This window comes from Denticeps clupeoides, chromosome 2 (assembly GCF_900700375.1).
Source record: "Denticeps clupeoides chromosome 2, fDenClu1.1, whole genome shotgun sequence".
Lineage (NCBI taxonomy): Eukaryota > Metazoa > Chordata > Actinopteri > Clupeiformes > Denticipitidae > Denticeps > Denticeps clupeoides.
In genome coordinates, this window is record NC_041708.1 from 13,590,784 (window position 1) to 13,606,647 (window position 15,864).

Below are 15,864 nucleotides of genomic sequence, written 5' to 3' on the forward strand. Positions count from 1 at the left end.
CAGCAGCTAATAGCCATAATGAGCACACAGAGAACTTAGATTTATTCCACTGCAGTTCCCACCAGTGTCAGCAGTGACGGAGTCCTTAGCAAGGGGGTCCGTGAAGGAGGGGAGAAGGACAGCCTCCCCAAACCTTTATCTATCCCCGTCTGACAGCCCATCTCCTGGACATAATTAGTGTGCAGTGAACAGGGACAGCAGCTGCAATGGTAAGAAGTGGAGAAGAACCGAGGAAAGGGCGGAGACGAGGAGAAAATATCGTATTTCCAAAAAGCTAAAGGTCCACGGCTTGAGTCCAAAGCTGATAAGCAGCCAAGCTTATGTCTTAAAGTCGGATTGTTATTGTGTAGGTAAAGTGTAACCCTGCACTTTGTTTGGTTAGATATGGCCTCAGCTAAACTGATGTCAGTTCCGCTCTGTGAACAAACAAAATCACAGCCAAACTCTGGGTTTCATATTTTTCCTTTGGCCTGTGCTTTGCATGTATAAGTGGTCATATTTGCAGCTGTAAATGATGACTGATGGAACTAATTTAGAGAGACTGAAGCATTGAGCATCTGTCCCACTGCCCTCAACTCCGTCCTTGCCTCTTGACGTATGCCTCTCTCTCTCCAGGAAACACCAACAGCATGTTCGCCGTTGACTATATCAGTGGCTCTCTGACTGTCAATGGGCAGCTGGACAGAGAGAACCCCCTCTACTCTGCTGGATTCTCGCTCACTGTGAAGGTACTGTAGTATTCCTTTACTGTAGTGTTTATTAGAGACACCTGGACACCATTCACCAAATGCCCCCATTCATCTGTATCTGAGGTTCTGGATCAGTGTCAAAGGCAGAAGTACACAGTGACCACTGATATATAAAGCTTTCTACCTGAACAGCAGTAGAATTCACTTTCATGTACCCTCCACATGTGGGATCTGAACCCGAAGTCCTCCCTTTTCAATGTATTCCTCCCTCCTTAGCCTCCCTGAGCCACATGTAGCACCTGCACCCCCACCTTACCTGAGTGGTATCGATTGGACAGGAACAGCACTTGGCTCTGCTGTGATGTGCTGTAATGAACTATTTATTCACACTTGACCTGGGAGCATGGATCAGTGGCTTTGTTCACGGATTTTCCACAGATCTGATTCTTACGGCAAAAATGTCTGTGCTTTAAATATCAACATTTACTTTTACAGGGATCATGAAAACCTTTCATTTTAAAACTTGTATTTCATAACTTTAGTGTACTTATATTGTACTTTTCTTGCGTGTGTAAGTGTGTTCCAAGGTTTAATCACAAAGGCCAGATACTCCCACAAGGTGAAGATTGTGGTCTTGTTAATGTCTTTAAAACATTCATAGCACAGCGGAGAAAGAGAGACGGGGACAGAGACAGAAATGGGTTGTTTCAGAATAGTAGATACTCTATCTGTCTTAGGTAAAGGATCAAGTGTGAGGCATGAGGAAACACTCTACTGATCCATCCATTTTGCCATCCATCCATCCATTCCTCCATCCATCTACTTATCTCTGCTGCGGTTGTAACTCTTTCCTCTGTCTTCTTCACAGTGAGTCTCAGTGACACTTGATTTTGAACATCTGAAACTGCTGTGTTGGAATATAACAGAATGAACATTTCATGTTCATGTCTCAGTCACACACACAAACACACACTTCACTTTATTTCCTCTTTGTTTTGTGTAGACATCTTGTGTGTGTGTGTATGTGTGTGTGTGTGTGTGTGTGTGGGTGTGGGTGTGTGTGTGTTTGTAAGTAGGTCATAATTAACATTCTGATATAAATTTTACCTCACAACTGAAATCCATAATTACAGCAAAGTAGCAGAATTACACGACCCGAATAAATGAAAAGTTTCCAAAAACATATTCATAAGTTATAGATTTTCATCTTTGTTCCCTCCACTGGTCCCTCGCTTTGTCTGTGTCTCTCTGCCTCTGCAGCTCCTCCTCGTCCCTCTCCCTCTCCACATATATTGATTTTGAGTGGAAAGTAATAAAACAAATGTTTCAACTTCACAAAGCTTGGAATGGCACCGCACTTCATGGAGGTGGAGGTCATCACAGGAGACACGGTGTGTGCAAGTGGGGTGTCTGCGAGGAAAACTGGCCGGTCCCATGATTACCTGGGGCCTGCGGCACTGAATGGACCTCCGCACTGAGCCACCTGTCATCACTTTATCAGGAACGTCCGCCCTTCTTATCACGGCATCACACAGGCAGGGGAGGGTAATTGTGTCGCTTTCAATCTGATTTTTTTCACCTCAAATCACATTGCATAGCATGCCGCTCCCCTCTGGCCTGGCCCTGCCCCCACTTACAGCCTATTGTTATGATTGCTTTGTGTCCCTTTCATCCAATAAATGCGCCTGTGGTAAACGGAGCGAGGGGTCACCACATCGGACAACAACTCTCCCCTCCACTTCTGTCAGGGGTCACCTCATGGGCTCTGCACTGGAAAAACAGTTTTTCTCCACTTCTCTAAGCAGATTTAGTTAGCATGTCATTTTTATGTTCACTCCAACCAAACCATTTCAACAAAAAAAATATTTTTGTTGAAGATTTTTTGTTGCAGGTATATATTTACCAAGAGCTGATCCAGCAGGTACCATGAAAAGATTTTCTTTTTTAATTTAGATTGTGATGAGGGTCATGTGGTGGTGCGTTCATTAGGGTTTTTGAACACTATGCATATGCCTTATACCTTCCAGATCATTAAATTAAATCAGCTAAGTTGACCAACCACTCCATGGTGGGCTGGTGTTCTTCACCCGGTCCTCACTCAGTGGCCTTTTCTTCCTTTTCTAGGTTATGGGTAGTGAGTCAGTGTGAGTCATATTGTGATGAGTGGATATTTGGTTAGATTTGCTTCCCCTGCCACAACTGCTTTATAGTCAACTAGTATCTTCCAAAGCGTATCTGATCCATCTACAAAAATTGACACGCGGTAAATTTGGGAAAAAATATGTGGATTTGTGCACTGTTTTCCACTGAGTAACGCAGAAAATACAAAATGTGAAATATACTTTATTGACAGCAGCCTGCCATACTTGACCACGTCCATCTCTAACAGCCCCCCGGTTGCTGTCCCCTGTCTCAGGCCACAGAACTAAATGATGACCGCACGCCTTCCGACGCCACCGTCTTGACCACTTTCACCATCCTGCTCATCGACAAGAATGACAACGCGCCACAGTTCAACAGTTCAGAGTACCGCGTGCGCATCACTGAACTGGCACAGGTGGGCTTTGCCCTGCCCCTCTTCATCCAAGTGGAGGACAAGGATGAGGTAAGGCTCAGGAACCTGCACCAGGATCAAGTGTGTGTGTGCATGTCTATGTGTGTGGCGGCCCATCGATAGGGGGGCACTGTGTCGCTGCCCCACCAGTGGGGCAGTGGTTGCCTAGCGGTTAAGGAAGTGGCCCTGTAATCAGAAGGTTGCAGGTTCGAATCCTGATCTGCCAAGGTGCCACTGAGGTGCCACTGAGCAAAACACCATCCCCACACACTGCCATGTATCACATGTGACAATCACTTCACTTTAAGTGTCACATGAAGAAGAAGATCACATTAAATAATTTTAGAAAAACATGAAAATTAAAATAAACAAGCTATACATTATACACTCTTGTGAGTACTGTGTATAATCTGCACTTAAGTGTAGTTTAAAATATTCTATCTCTCATTTAAAGGTTGTGTGACATATTTCCTGTCCCTTTGGGGTGCAGAAATCTTTACCTTAGACACACACTATGCATACGCACTGGAACCCTCTTCAATTGAAAGTATTGGAGAACTTTTGGGTGCAGAATTCTGTAACCAAATCCCGCTCACAAAGTCGAGGTTACAGCTCCATTCAGGAAATTCCTCGTAGTTTACCATTGTACTTTGTTTGCAGTTAGCTGGAGCAGCTAAGCAGCTTGTGGTTTGAGTGCATCTGAAAACTGACTTGCAAAAGTGCACCACACCAAATATTATTTCACCAGCTGCCACTGGTGGTTGGTTAGATACTTAATAAGAGCTAACAATCCTTTCAAAGAAAAGGGAGTCCCTGTATAGTGCAGCCTGACACTCACACCACACGCAGATTTTTCTCACATGAAGAGCAGAAGTGTGGAGTGGTGTCTGGTTTAATTAGTCCGTGATAGAAGTTAGGAGATAGATGTCATCATCTCTCATCAACTCAGCACAGAGGAGAAAGCCGCTGAAAAGAGGAGGAAAGAGAGAGACTGGGTTATTAAGTGTAATAATATTTATTCATAAGTGTTGTCGACACAGTGACGATATGCTGGTCGGGTGGAGAGCATTTGCACATGGATGAAAAGAGTGTGTGCGTGTGTGTATGTGTGTGTCTGTGTGTGTGGTACCCACCCACCCCTGATTATACAGCTGTATTATTTATTGTTTGCAAAACTGAACTGCTCTCCCTCTGCTCTGCATTGTGATGTAGCCAGGTCTTTTTTCCTTTTATAATTCTGATCAATATTCGGACTAAAGCCCTATCTGCCCTTTTTATAACCAGTACACCAAAAATCATTGTTAGCTGTGGAACCAGTGTATAAATATATAAAGAAACAAATATAACCTGTACACAGACAAAACAATAATATTCGACATTGCAACTGGAGAAATAGAACAGTATACATGCTGTGGATAAGGAATCTGGATGAATTTCTGTGTGTGTTTGTAAAATAGTTTAATATAAATCTACAGTCATCACAGTCAATACTCAGAACTAGTATTCAGCCCAGAGCTGAGCATTGGACAATTCACAGAAAAAATTGCAGTAAATTATTACCTGCATTTGGTTTCACTTCTCGCTTGCTTTTTTCTTATTCAAACCCACTTTGTTCTCATTTCACTGCTGCCATGTTTAAAATTCTGAAAACACCCACGGTTCTGTGTCACTATTCGGCACGAAAAACAGCATTAAGAGAAAATTACATCTCAATTCACACACAATTATGTCTCAATTGTTGCAGAGAGTGAACAAGGTCAACATGTAATTAGGCTTATTAGATCTAGAGAGGAGCGTTCACTTAATGATGATCTGATTTTCTGAAAGAACTAACAGAACCATAGAAAATGCCAATATTTGTACAGATGTCGGCTGTTTTTGTAGTAACTGCATATTATTAGTGCAGTAACTTCAAGTTATGAATGAAGTAATAAGTTATTAATGCTATTAATAAGATAGTAATGCAGTAACTAATATGTTAATGAAGGAGCTGCATGCCCTGTTTGATGTAAGCATCATGTTGTTGCAGAATATTGCACCTGTGGGGTTAAATGACCCCACAATGCATTTATGTCAGAGTTATGTACCTCTTGGTACTAAATGAAAAAATTAAGCTTATCAGCCCTGTGGAAATTAACCTGGAGTGGTGAAACAAGCTGGTTTAACTTCCTCATATGGGTGAATTTGCATAATGTGTACAGAATTAAACTTTCCAAAAACTGTCAACACACATAACATCCCACATGCAGCAGGATTAAACGCACACACACACATTCTGGTTCTCCATCTGCACCATTAATAATAAGAGCTGATAAGCATCAGAGTTGTATTGGTAAAGTCTGTTCAGTTACAGTAAGAGACAGACGGCCAGCCATCAGCAGGTGCGGATTTAGATGAATGGAACCTGCTGTCATCATTCGGCTCTCATTCATCTGAGTGTAAACTGCGCTCTGCCTGTCTTTTGTTATTATAATGTCGCCCCTCACTGTTATAATGAATATGCAATGTGACACCTCTTTCTGGACCATTCTCATTTCAGGCCCAGTTTCTCTGCTGTAGCTGCTCATGTCAGCTCTCACACCATCCTGCAGCTTTTCTCTGTCATTATTTTATTGTGTGCTCTTCTATGTCTCTATACTCTATCTCTCTCTTTCACATAAAGACTACAAAGTCAAAAACACTTTCTGCACCACTTGTGTCTTCCTCTTCCTCTTCTTCACCCTTTTACAGCCATCAAGTGGATTCTGGGTGAACACGCCCAGCAAAGTCAGTACTCGCTGTCACTTGTACACTTTCTGCTACTCACCAAACTGTAGCCGGTCCCCGTGTGACAACCGTTTTTAAAGGGGGCAAGAGCTGGGGGGAAAATGGATGGTAATTACATTTATGGCCCCCTTCAGCTGACACATGTGCTGCATAAGGACGTGCCATCAACCTGCTTCTACAATCTGCTTCTCAAACCAACAAACAATGGAAAACAAAAGGGGCAATTTTGACCACTTACATGACATCTACATCGATCTGGAGGATGAAAAAAAGATTTTTAAAAAGAAAAAAGTGACACTCTTGTTATATGTTGAGCTGGGGGACACATTGTTAGTTGGTTAGTTGGTTCCTCATAGGAACTGTCAGTGAAACATCCATTTTTTTTTATCCCTGCTCGTTACTGTATTTAGCAGTATAAAAGTTTACATCTGTATACAATGGCTTTCTTTTAGAGTTCTTTAATCTTGTACACCCTTATGGTGTGACATCATTGTCCTTACTAATCATTTTTCCAAATTATTTGCACTTCAAATGAGGCGTATTCTAATGCCATCTTAATAATAATAACATAAGAGTTTAAAATGACTTTGTTCAGACTCTCTATAGTGAAGAGATTCTCACAATCAAACTCAGTTGTTGTCGAATAATCATATGAATATGAAAAATATTGTTTCCATGTGCTGCAGCCTGTTTTGCGTGACCAACGTTTATGGTTAAATGTCGGATTAATGAGTGTGAAATAATTGTCACTGAGGAGAAAATTACCATCAGACTAAATATGATCATCTTCTTCCTTTGACTGAGTCAAAATTGTGATTTCTTTCCTTTTTTTCGGCACCACAACCCCCTTCCCATGATTTTCATTTTCTCCTGCAGCAGAACACTCCAGGTTAAATGTTTATTGAACTCTGACTTAATTTCCCTTCTGTTCTCGACCAGAGTCTCTTTTACTGGTGAATAGCTACCCTGCAGCAGATACTGTAGCACCAAAATTTACTGTCAGCACTCACAGGGTGGAGCGCAGGAGCTTGGTTAGACCGAACTTTGACCTATGAACTCTGACAGAGAAATACCACTTAATATTTGCCCCCCTCATGTGTGTGTGTTTGTGCGTGAGTGTGTGTGTGCGTAAATGAAAATGATGACTCAGGAAGGCTCTTTGACCTTCTCTTCTCCACATGTTCCACATCAGCACAGCAGGAGGTGGCGAAAGCAGAGAAAGACACTAATGAGGATTCCGGGGAATTTGATGTCACTTATCCACTCTGAGGAAGCTGGTGCTCCCACCGATTCAGCTGTTTCTCCTCCGCATTGCCATTAGTGCTGCCTGACTGCTGGTTTACTGTAAACATGCCATACTGTTCAAGATAATGGCCTCGACTGTCCCTCTCAGCTGTGAATTGACAGAGAGTGAGCTTTGTGTGTAGAACCATAATTTCCTTTCAGGACAACGTTAAAAAACAAATCGAAACAAGTATTCTGATTATCTGGGGAGATAACATGTAAAGTGGGTTATTGAAACATGGGTCCCAGACTCACTTTACCCCTTGTTCATGTGGGTGCTACAAGTGCAGTAATTTATTCCCACAAGCCAATGGTAAACTGGCCCTCCCCCGAAAATGTCAGATGTAGTGCACTGGGAACATTTTCAAATGTTGGATTTGTCATAATTAAAGAGCAAATAATCTATATATTGTAGTAGAAGTGGCCTTAAGATGACTAGCAGACATTCAGGTCATCAAATATTTTCAGTCATTTTCTGAGTTTCATGTATCTGACAACACGGTTTGTGTTATTTTTTGCATGTGACACCATCCACTATTACTATGAATTCCTCCCACTTATTTTACACACAAGAAACTGAGGGATTGGATGAACAAAATTAATCTTCTAGGTGTCTAAAATAATTACACACCCACAAAAAGAACAACATACTAGCAACCAGTCTTTTTTTGTCTGTTTTATCTGTAAATCCTGAAAACATATTTGAAGTCACATCAGTGCTTTTATTGCACTTTAATTGAACTTCTTGTTCCCTGTGCAGATATTGTGTATGTCTCTTCTTTTGTGTCTGTGTATTCATGAGTGTGTGCTTAGTCCGTTTGGTGCATCTGTTTTTGCTTCTGAATGCTTCACACACAAATAAGCTCAGGGTATCAGAATGTTCCAGCAATGCATGGTTAGTTTTGTGTCTGGTATAGAAGATGTTGGTTCTTTGTCCACTACCGTTTTTCTCTCAATTTACCCAGACACACCTCACTGACAGTGTGGCTTTTCTAGAGTGACAATGATGAACCTGGACAACATTGTTGGACAAACACAAATGCCTTCCTGATGTTTTCTCGACAATCCGAGCATGTGTGATTTATGTATCCGGTAGTGGACCATTGAAGATTCTGTAAGAAATTATCCTCTTGCTGATCCCCAGTAGAACCAGTACAGTGCATCTGGAAAGTATTCAAAGTGCATTCTTTTTTTTTTACCTTTTATTATGTAACAGCCTTATTCTAAAATGGATAAAAATGCATTTTTCCCTCAGAATTCTTCACACAACGCCCCATAATGACAATATGAAAAAAGTTTACTTGAGGTTTTGCCAAATTTATTAAAAATGAAAAAACCAAGAACTCACATGAACAATACATGTTTACAGCCTTTGCTCTATTTTTTGTCAATGCACCTTTGGCAGCAATTACAGCCTTAAGTTTATTTGTAGATTGAGACTGTAAGAGGAGTGTACAGGAACAAATGAAAAATGATTTTACCTGCTTTTTTATGCCACATTAACAGGCTATTTCTAATAAAGTTCAGGAATTCGAGTTTAGCAGAGATCAGGGCCAGTAGAAAATGAGGATGAAACTAACCACACATTAACTAAATTCTGGTCTAATAACACCATCTGCTCTGCACCACCTCTGAAGAATCCACAGTTTAGCATCACCTATCCCAGATAACATCTTTCATCAAGATTGAATTTACTGGAACCTGCTGTTTTCAGAATGATGCTGCGGTAATGAAGCAACAGAAACTGGTGCTGCTGACAAGCACTTCTGTGTGAACAACAGTTACACAATGTCTTAAACACAGGGTGCATTCGGCCCAACCAGAAATGGATGTGTCCCTTAAGACTTTTAAAAAGATTTGGGGTCCTTTTCTTGATCTGGTTCAGAGTAAGAATTTCCTTCCTGTTACAGTGTGATACAGTTTGTGTCTGGGTGGGATTCTGTAGTGGTGGTTTGCTTTTTCTGTTAGTATATGCTGTTGTGACTGTTTTCTCCTTTCCTTCTATTTATTCACTGTAGAATTTTGTTTTTGTTTTTCCTCTTTATTAGGGTTTGAATGGGAGGGGATAGATTGAGCTGTTTTTGTAACCCTGAGAATATTATTGTTTTTGTAATTTCCAGCAGACGCCCTTATCAAGAGCACTTATCCAGAGCGACTTGCAATCAGTAGTTACAGATACAGTCAACCTGGATACATTCAGGGTTAAGTAAATGCTAGTAAACTGAGTTTGAACTTTGTGGTCATCTGGTTCATTAGTGAGTGTCTTACCCACTTGGCTACTACCACCCCATATTTCTATAATAATATCAATAAAAATAACTTAAAAAAAACATTGTTGATGTCGTTTACAATGATGTCAATGTGTTCCAAACAAAGCAGAAAAAAAATATTTCTGCCATAATCATAAAGCAGAAAGCAAAGCGCATTATGAAAATCCCTGATGGAGCCATCTTAAATCAGCCTAAATTGGAGATGATGGCATGGGTGTGATGTAAATGAATGGGTCATCAGATGGAAATGATCTGTTTAGCATGTGGAACATTCTGTTATTTTGAAAGAGAATAACAAAGATGAATATTGCCAAACAAATGACCTATATGAACAACAAGGTGATAATTAGCTTCATTTAAAGAGCGGTACCATGTCTCTGTTGGTTCTGCAGGGCGTGAACAGCATGTTCCAGGTGTTTTTAACTGGGAACAACTCAGACCACTTCACCATCTCCCCCACATCGGTGCAGGGTCGTGCCGACATACGGGTCCGGGTGGCGGTCCCTCTTGACTATGAGACCATCAAGACCTACAGCTTCTCTGTGAGTACCCACAATGTACCAGGACACTCTAGTCTTTTATTATGTATATACTGTAGATCACTGTGCATGTTCATGTGAGAAAAGTACTAGTTTGTATATGAGTAGTGAATCAGTAGTGAATACTATTCTCCCATGAGCCACTTATACTGATAGAAAACAACAAAAATAATAAAGAACAAAACAGAACCAGCAAAACTGTGTTATGACAAAACATATAACCTGATATGAAAATATCACAACAAACTATACATATGTTGTAACACACAGTTTATTTGTTGCACAAGACCTAAGTTCATTGAGATTTTGGTGATACAGTATGTATTATTTATAAATAATACATATATATGTTTATAAATTTATGTTATTTGTGTTTATTACAGTTTAGAAGTCTTTTGGCATGTCAGGCAAAATAACCCTTAGCATAGACATTGCTGGGACTGATCTGATCTCTATGCTTTGTTGGATCTACTCGTCAGGGTCTCTATGAAACCAATTGTGTATCTGTAGTTCTTCTTATCGGGGTGGTCCGCAGGCCAGGAGCAGCTATCTTTATAAACTACAGGCTCTATCGTCAGTGCTAAAGCATTATAAATCTCTCATAGGGCAGCTCTGGCTTTGTCCTTTGTGGCATGCAGCTACGGAGCCATAAAACAGGTTTAACTCAGGAGGAAAAATGAGCAGAACATGGCCTGATGTCACAGAAGGCCACGCTGCTTCAGCAGATGTATGAGACTCTTGTCAGAAGTGGTCTTTTAAGACCGGGACTAAATGTAAATTCCCAGCGTGAACTGAAGTTGCAGCTCCAGGAAAATGTCTCTCCTTCCACACGTCTTTATTTTTTTTAATTAAATGCTGTGTGTTGTTATGCTGGAGTGTAGATTGGAAGGAAACTCCTCTGGGACATCCTGTTTGATTTGTGTCTTTTCAGCAGGTCCTGCTCATTCATGTATGAATCCACATTTGCAACAGAAATCAAACTGAATGTAAAACACTGAAGGATTTGTTTGACTCCCACTATGAATTTTTATTAAAGTAAAAATGTTTTTATGCATTTTAGTTTCATGTACATGTATGATAATAACTTAATTAAGCATTCATACAGTTCTGAATTGTGTCAGGGTTATTTCTATTGCCATGTCCACACTAGCAATCATTATTTATAATAGAAGTTGACACAAGGTACAGGAGGGTGGAAATATGAATTGGTATATATATGTTGAATGTTGGCTGTGTCAAAGCCAACACTGAAAGATGAGAGCGAGGGCTAATGGATATGTGGGAGTGGCCACAATAATGGGGTTTCTGGGAGGCTATAGTGTATGATTTCACATATACAATGTGGATTCAGAATCCCTCTTAATTAGAATTCCTCTTTCCTGATGTACCAGTACCATGCCCTGGGATTTTTCTACATTAATGCATTCCCTGTATGTTCTTGTCAAAATTTCAGTTTGCACAATTTGTGCAATTACTTGAAATGTTGTGGATCATCACACCAGCTCTGATATCTGAAATGTGTTCTGGTCATCTGTTTTTGTGGAGTGAAATGTTCATTTGTTTCTGCAGATGAGTTGGATCTGGGCATTTTTTTGTTTCTTTGTCCCAAATTCAGTTGTTTTATTTCTCCAGATGGCAACATTTTATATAAAGCGCAATTAAAGATATATATATTATATTTTAAGACAGTGTAATGCAGAGATTTATGAGCCACCTCTTCTTTCTCCTGTGTGCTGCAGCTCTATGCAAATGAGTCTCTGTCAGAACATGTGGGCTTCGCAAGGGTTTTCATCGACCTGATTAATGAGAACGACAACAGGCCCATCTTTAGCAGCACCGTCTACAACATAAGCCTGTCAGAGGACACACCACTGGGGATGTCGCTTATACAGATAAAAGTGAGTATACTTGCAGATGCATTAACACAAAAAATACTTTCCTATGCTACTTAATTAATTCAGGATGATACATTCAAATACAGAAAGTCTTTGATCGAGTTTCAGGACCTTTAACACCCAGGCACACACATGCACATGCACATGCACCCATCATGATTATACACTGAAATAAGCAACACAAGTATTACCCCAGATCAGTAGAACAGTTTTCAGCACATACACATACAAAAACATACACACACAGACACACACAGACAGTACAAATTCTCTGAAAACACTAATGACAAACAACCCTGTTTTACTGTCTGCACTCTCTTTTGCTGACTGACTTTTACCCCCCACTTTATGCCAAGGGTTTTAAATAGAACTTCATATGCAGTTTCTGACTTTTATTGTTAATAGTGATCATCAGGTCTACCATTCAGCTGTAAATACTACAGAACTATGTAAAAATCACTGTACTCATGATGCTCTGATGTTACCCAGACATACAGAGGCATGGCTCAATAGAAGATACAAGAATGAACAGTTTCTAATTTATTAACACAGGAAGATTACTATTGGAGTTATATGTGAATATTGTATGTAAAATGGTACCAATGTTACAGAAAATCTAAATGAAAATAAATGGAGAAAGAGAGAGAAAAAGAAGGGGGTCAAGCTCCAGAGAGGGAGCCTGGACCTGCAGAAATAGAGAGAGAGAAAGGCCCCGAAAGATGAGCCCTCGAAGTTGCCACAGACCAATCATATTGTCCTTTGATTTTTCTGCCTTGTCCAAACAGAACTCCTGAGACAGGAATACAGTGGTCATCCAGCCCCCCAAAAGATTTTCCTGTCATGGCTCCTCAGACCATTTGTTGACCTTTTGGCACACTTCTTATAAGCAGAAAGCCACAGCTTGGCGATAAAGTGGGGGATCTTCATGGACCTGGAAGTTTCCATCTTACAACTGTAACCCTTGGTTACGTTTACCTTTTTTTTGGTTTCATTTAACCCAACAAGCTTATATGACCTGTTTAATGTAATGACAAAATTAGTACAAAATTAAGGTTTTTGGACCTGCAGTTATTATAAATGCTTCATTGTCTAAATAATGACATTCTAATGACCTTGGATGTGACTGACTGCTGGTTCTGCACCTTATCTCTGCCTTATACCCTGTTGACCACTCAAATATTGATGCTCAACCTCACTGCTAGAATATTTTTCAAAGGTTATATATGGTCTATGCTTCTAGACAATAATGGACAAGATTAATCTAATAAAACATGGGCCCTCTTTCATCTCATAGGCTTTTCTGAAAAGTGGCATCAACCCATGAAGCCACTTTTCAGAAAAGACTGAGATGAGAAAGGGCCTATTTTTGATGAGTGCCAGGGCCGGCTCTATGCTGGGACAAGAGTGGGGCAGAGCCCCCTTAAACAAATATCCTGCCTCCTTAAAACTTAAAGAAGTTGAGAAAGAAAATAATAAATTACCCACAAACTGAATATGGAAAATTATATATTTGTCACACTTGCGTGCTGACGGGGGAGAGAAGCGCAGAGGCTGGACATGCTGGGAAGGGGGTTTTATTATAAATAAACAAGAAACCCAAATAAACAATGGCGCGGTGGCCGAAAAAGGGAAACTAAAACAAACCTGCAGGTGTGTGGCGATTGCCAGAACTCAAAATACATACATGGTTGCAAGGTCAAGTTCACTAAAGTGCACTGAGCAGAGTCCACTAAAATGCCGTCACTGTTAGTATGCAAATGAGCCAGTGTCAAGTTTCTCAGTAAGCAGTAGAGCTGTAAATCTCGAGTCGGTTCGTGTTAGGTTGGCTCTCAATTTTAGTCGGGATTTGGTTGGGTCAGGTCAGGTCAGGTCATGAGAGTTGCAAAAATGGATGCTGAGGAGATGAAACGGAGGCTTGCCTATGGCAGTTATGTTTTCAACTTGCTTTTATTTCCCTGCATATTTCTTTTCCTCTTATTCTAGCGCTCGTAGTGTGTGCAAAGAAACCCATGCATTTAAAAATCTGTACTTGTCGGCTAAGGCTTTTTATCCCCAGTTACACTTCTAGTAGGCAGCTGCACAACAGTGGGAGTCTTTGAGGTAGCAGAAAATCTCTGTCATCAAAATCATATTATAAAATCATATTAATTATCATGAGATAATTAACAACATATATACAAAAATATATTTGTATACTAGTGGGGGACTAGTCTGTTTTTCAGTCTGGATGAGAACTGTTTCTTACTCGATCACACAAGCACCACTGTAAGCCTGTCTTCTGCATAGAGCCATCTGGAGGACCTGTGCCCATCAATGCCCTACACAAAACCCTGCACCGCTTTAATCTCTTCACTCAACAGGTTTCTCCTTTCATATCCTGATATATTTTAATAAACTTGGCCTTCCATTTTTGATTTTGTAAATATTGGCAGCAGTGAGAGGTGTAATTGTTGAGTTTGAATATATTTGATATTATTCATCCAGTTAAGGTAAATGTTATGTTTTTAGTTCATTATATTTTTTAGTTCATTAAATTCATTACATTTTTTGCTGTGGTCAGCGGGTTTGCATCTCTTAGTAACCCTAAGAGCTACACCAGCAGAAGCTCAACCTTCAGTTGGGACACCCAAGTTGGGTAGCGTAGGGTAGAGGCCTGACAAAGTTCAATCCAATTACGTGACAAAAACAGTTATCCATAGAACCCCCGATCGCATCCATTTCCCATCTCTGTTGCATGCTTCTTCATATATGCATGTTTAGAACCGGCCCTAATGAGCACACTCGCAGACAAAACAAGAGAATTTTACACTGCCTCAAATTTTATCAAACATGAAGCACTTCCAATAAATTGTCTATAGTTATGGCCAAAAGTTTTGAGAATGACATAAATACTGGTCTTTTATTTGTCTTTTATTTTTTTGCTTTTGTTAATTTACATATAATACAGAATGTTATGAAGAGTGATCAGATGAATTTGCCAAAATGAACTTAATCCCCAAAAAAAACAACACTGCAAATATTGACTCATTTCATAAACTTTAAAATTGGCCATGACTGTATGACTCTTAATATGAAATTAAGAGGCTAAATAAGAGCCAAGTTGGAATCTGTTGGGGAGTGATATTTGATGGATCACAGAGCGGAAGAGAGCTGGAGAGCAGTTTACATTGTATCTGTGTTAACAACGTTCTGTCTTATACTGACTCAACTGACTGCATGCCTTGACATTTTACCAGGACCCTACCTTATATGACTGGTCAACAAAGTTGGTGTTAATGTTAAAGTGTTAATGTTAAAGGATCATGAAAATTGTTCTTTGAGAGATTATTTAACATTAATAAGAATAGAATAGCCTGTCTAATGTCCTGCAGTGACAAGAAAAGGCAAAAGGTTTAAGAGTGCTTTGGCCATCTTGTTTTGCCGTGCAGAGACAGCTCAGATGGTCGGATCTGGAATTTGGCTCATTATGACGCCATATAGAAAAAAGGTTACCTGCCATTTCTCTTGCTTTTTCCACCCAGAGAATTTCTCACCCCTTCCATTAAAATTCCATTATCATTTAAAGTTATAGAAACCAAAACGGTGCATCCTGGGGAACCAAGGCTGAATTCTGGAAATAAACTTCAGACATAGTATTAGGGGGCCACTAAAAGCAAAAAACCTTTTAGTGGTCCTTTAGGGGACCTTTTTGTTTCCATGTGCAACAGCATTATGCCAAAACTACAGCAACTGGCTGTGGTTGGAAACTCTCTTTTGCACATTCTGTGCACCACACCCACAAAAAGGGGGTGTCCCACACGGGCTCAGATGTCCACGAGTATGACCAGATATGGCTATGGCACAGATGTATTTCTGGCCTTATAACTC

At 40.2% G+C, this 15,864-nt stretch overlaps 1 protein-coding gene across 8 annotated transcripts in view; it reads left to right on the forward strand.

The window, feature by feature from the left end:
• cdh23 (cadherin-related 23) overlaps positions 1–15,864 on the forward strand; it is a 213,103-nt gene that overhangs the window by 121,166 nt on the left and 76,073 nt on the right. For 7 of the 8 annotated variants that reach the window (XR_003748543.1, XM_028969157.1, XM_028969156.1 and 4 more), the window contains 4 exons: positions 616–728; positions 3,106–3,294; positions 9,956–10,105; positions 11,842–12,000. Coding sequence is in view for 7 of the 8 variants with exons in the window: in XM_028969157.1 (XP_028824990.1) it covers positions 616–728; positions 3,106–3,294; positions 9,956–10,105; positions 11,842–12,000 (611 nt within the window). In the remaining variant the exon portion in view is untranslated. Of the gene's footprint in view, positions 1–615; positions 729–3,105; positions 3,295–9,955; positions 10,106–11,841; positions 12,001–12,782; positions 12,916–15,864 lie in introns of those variants that run through there. The other variant, XM_028969202.1, reaches the window with a different exon arrangement.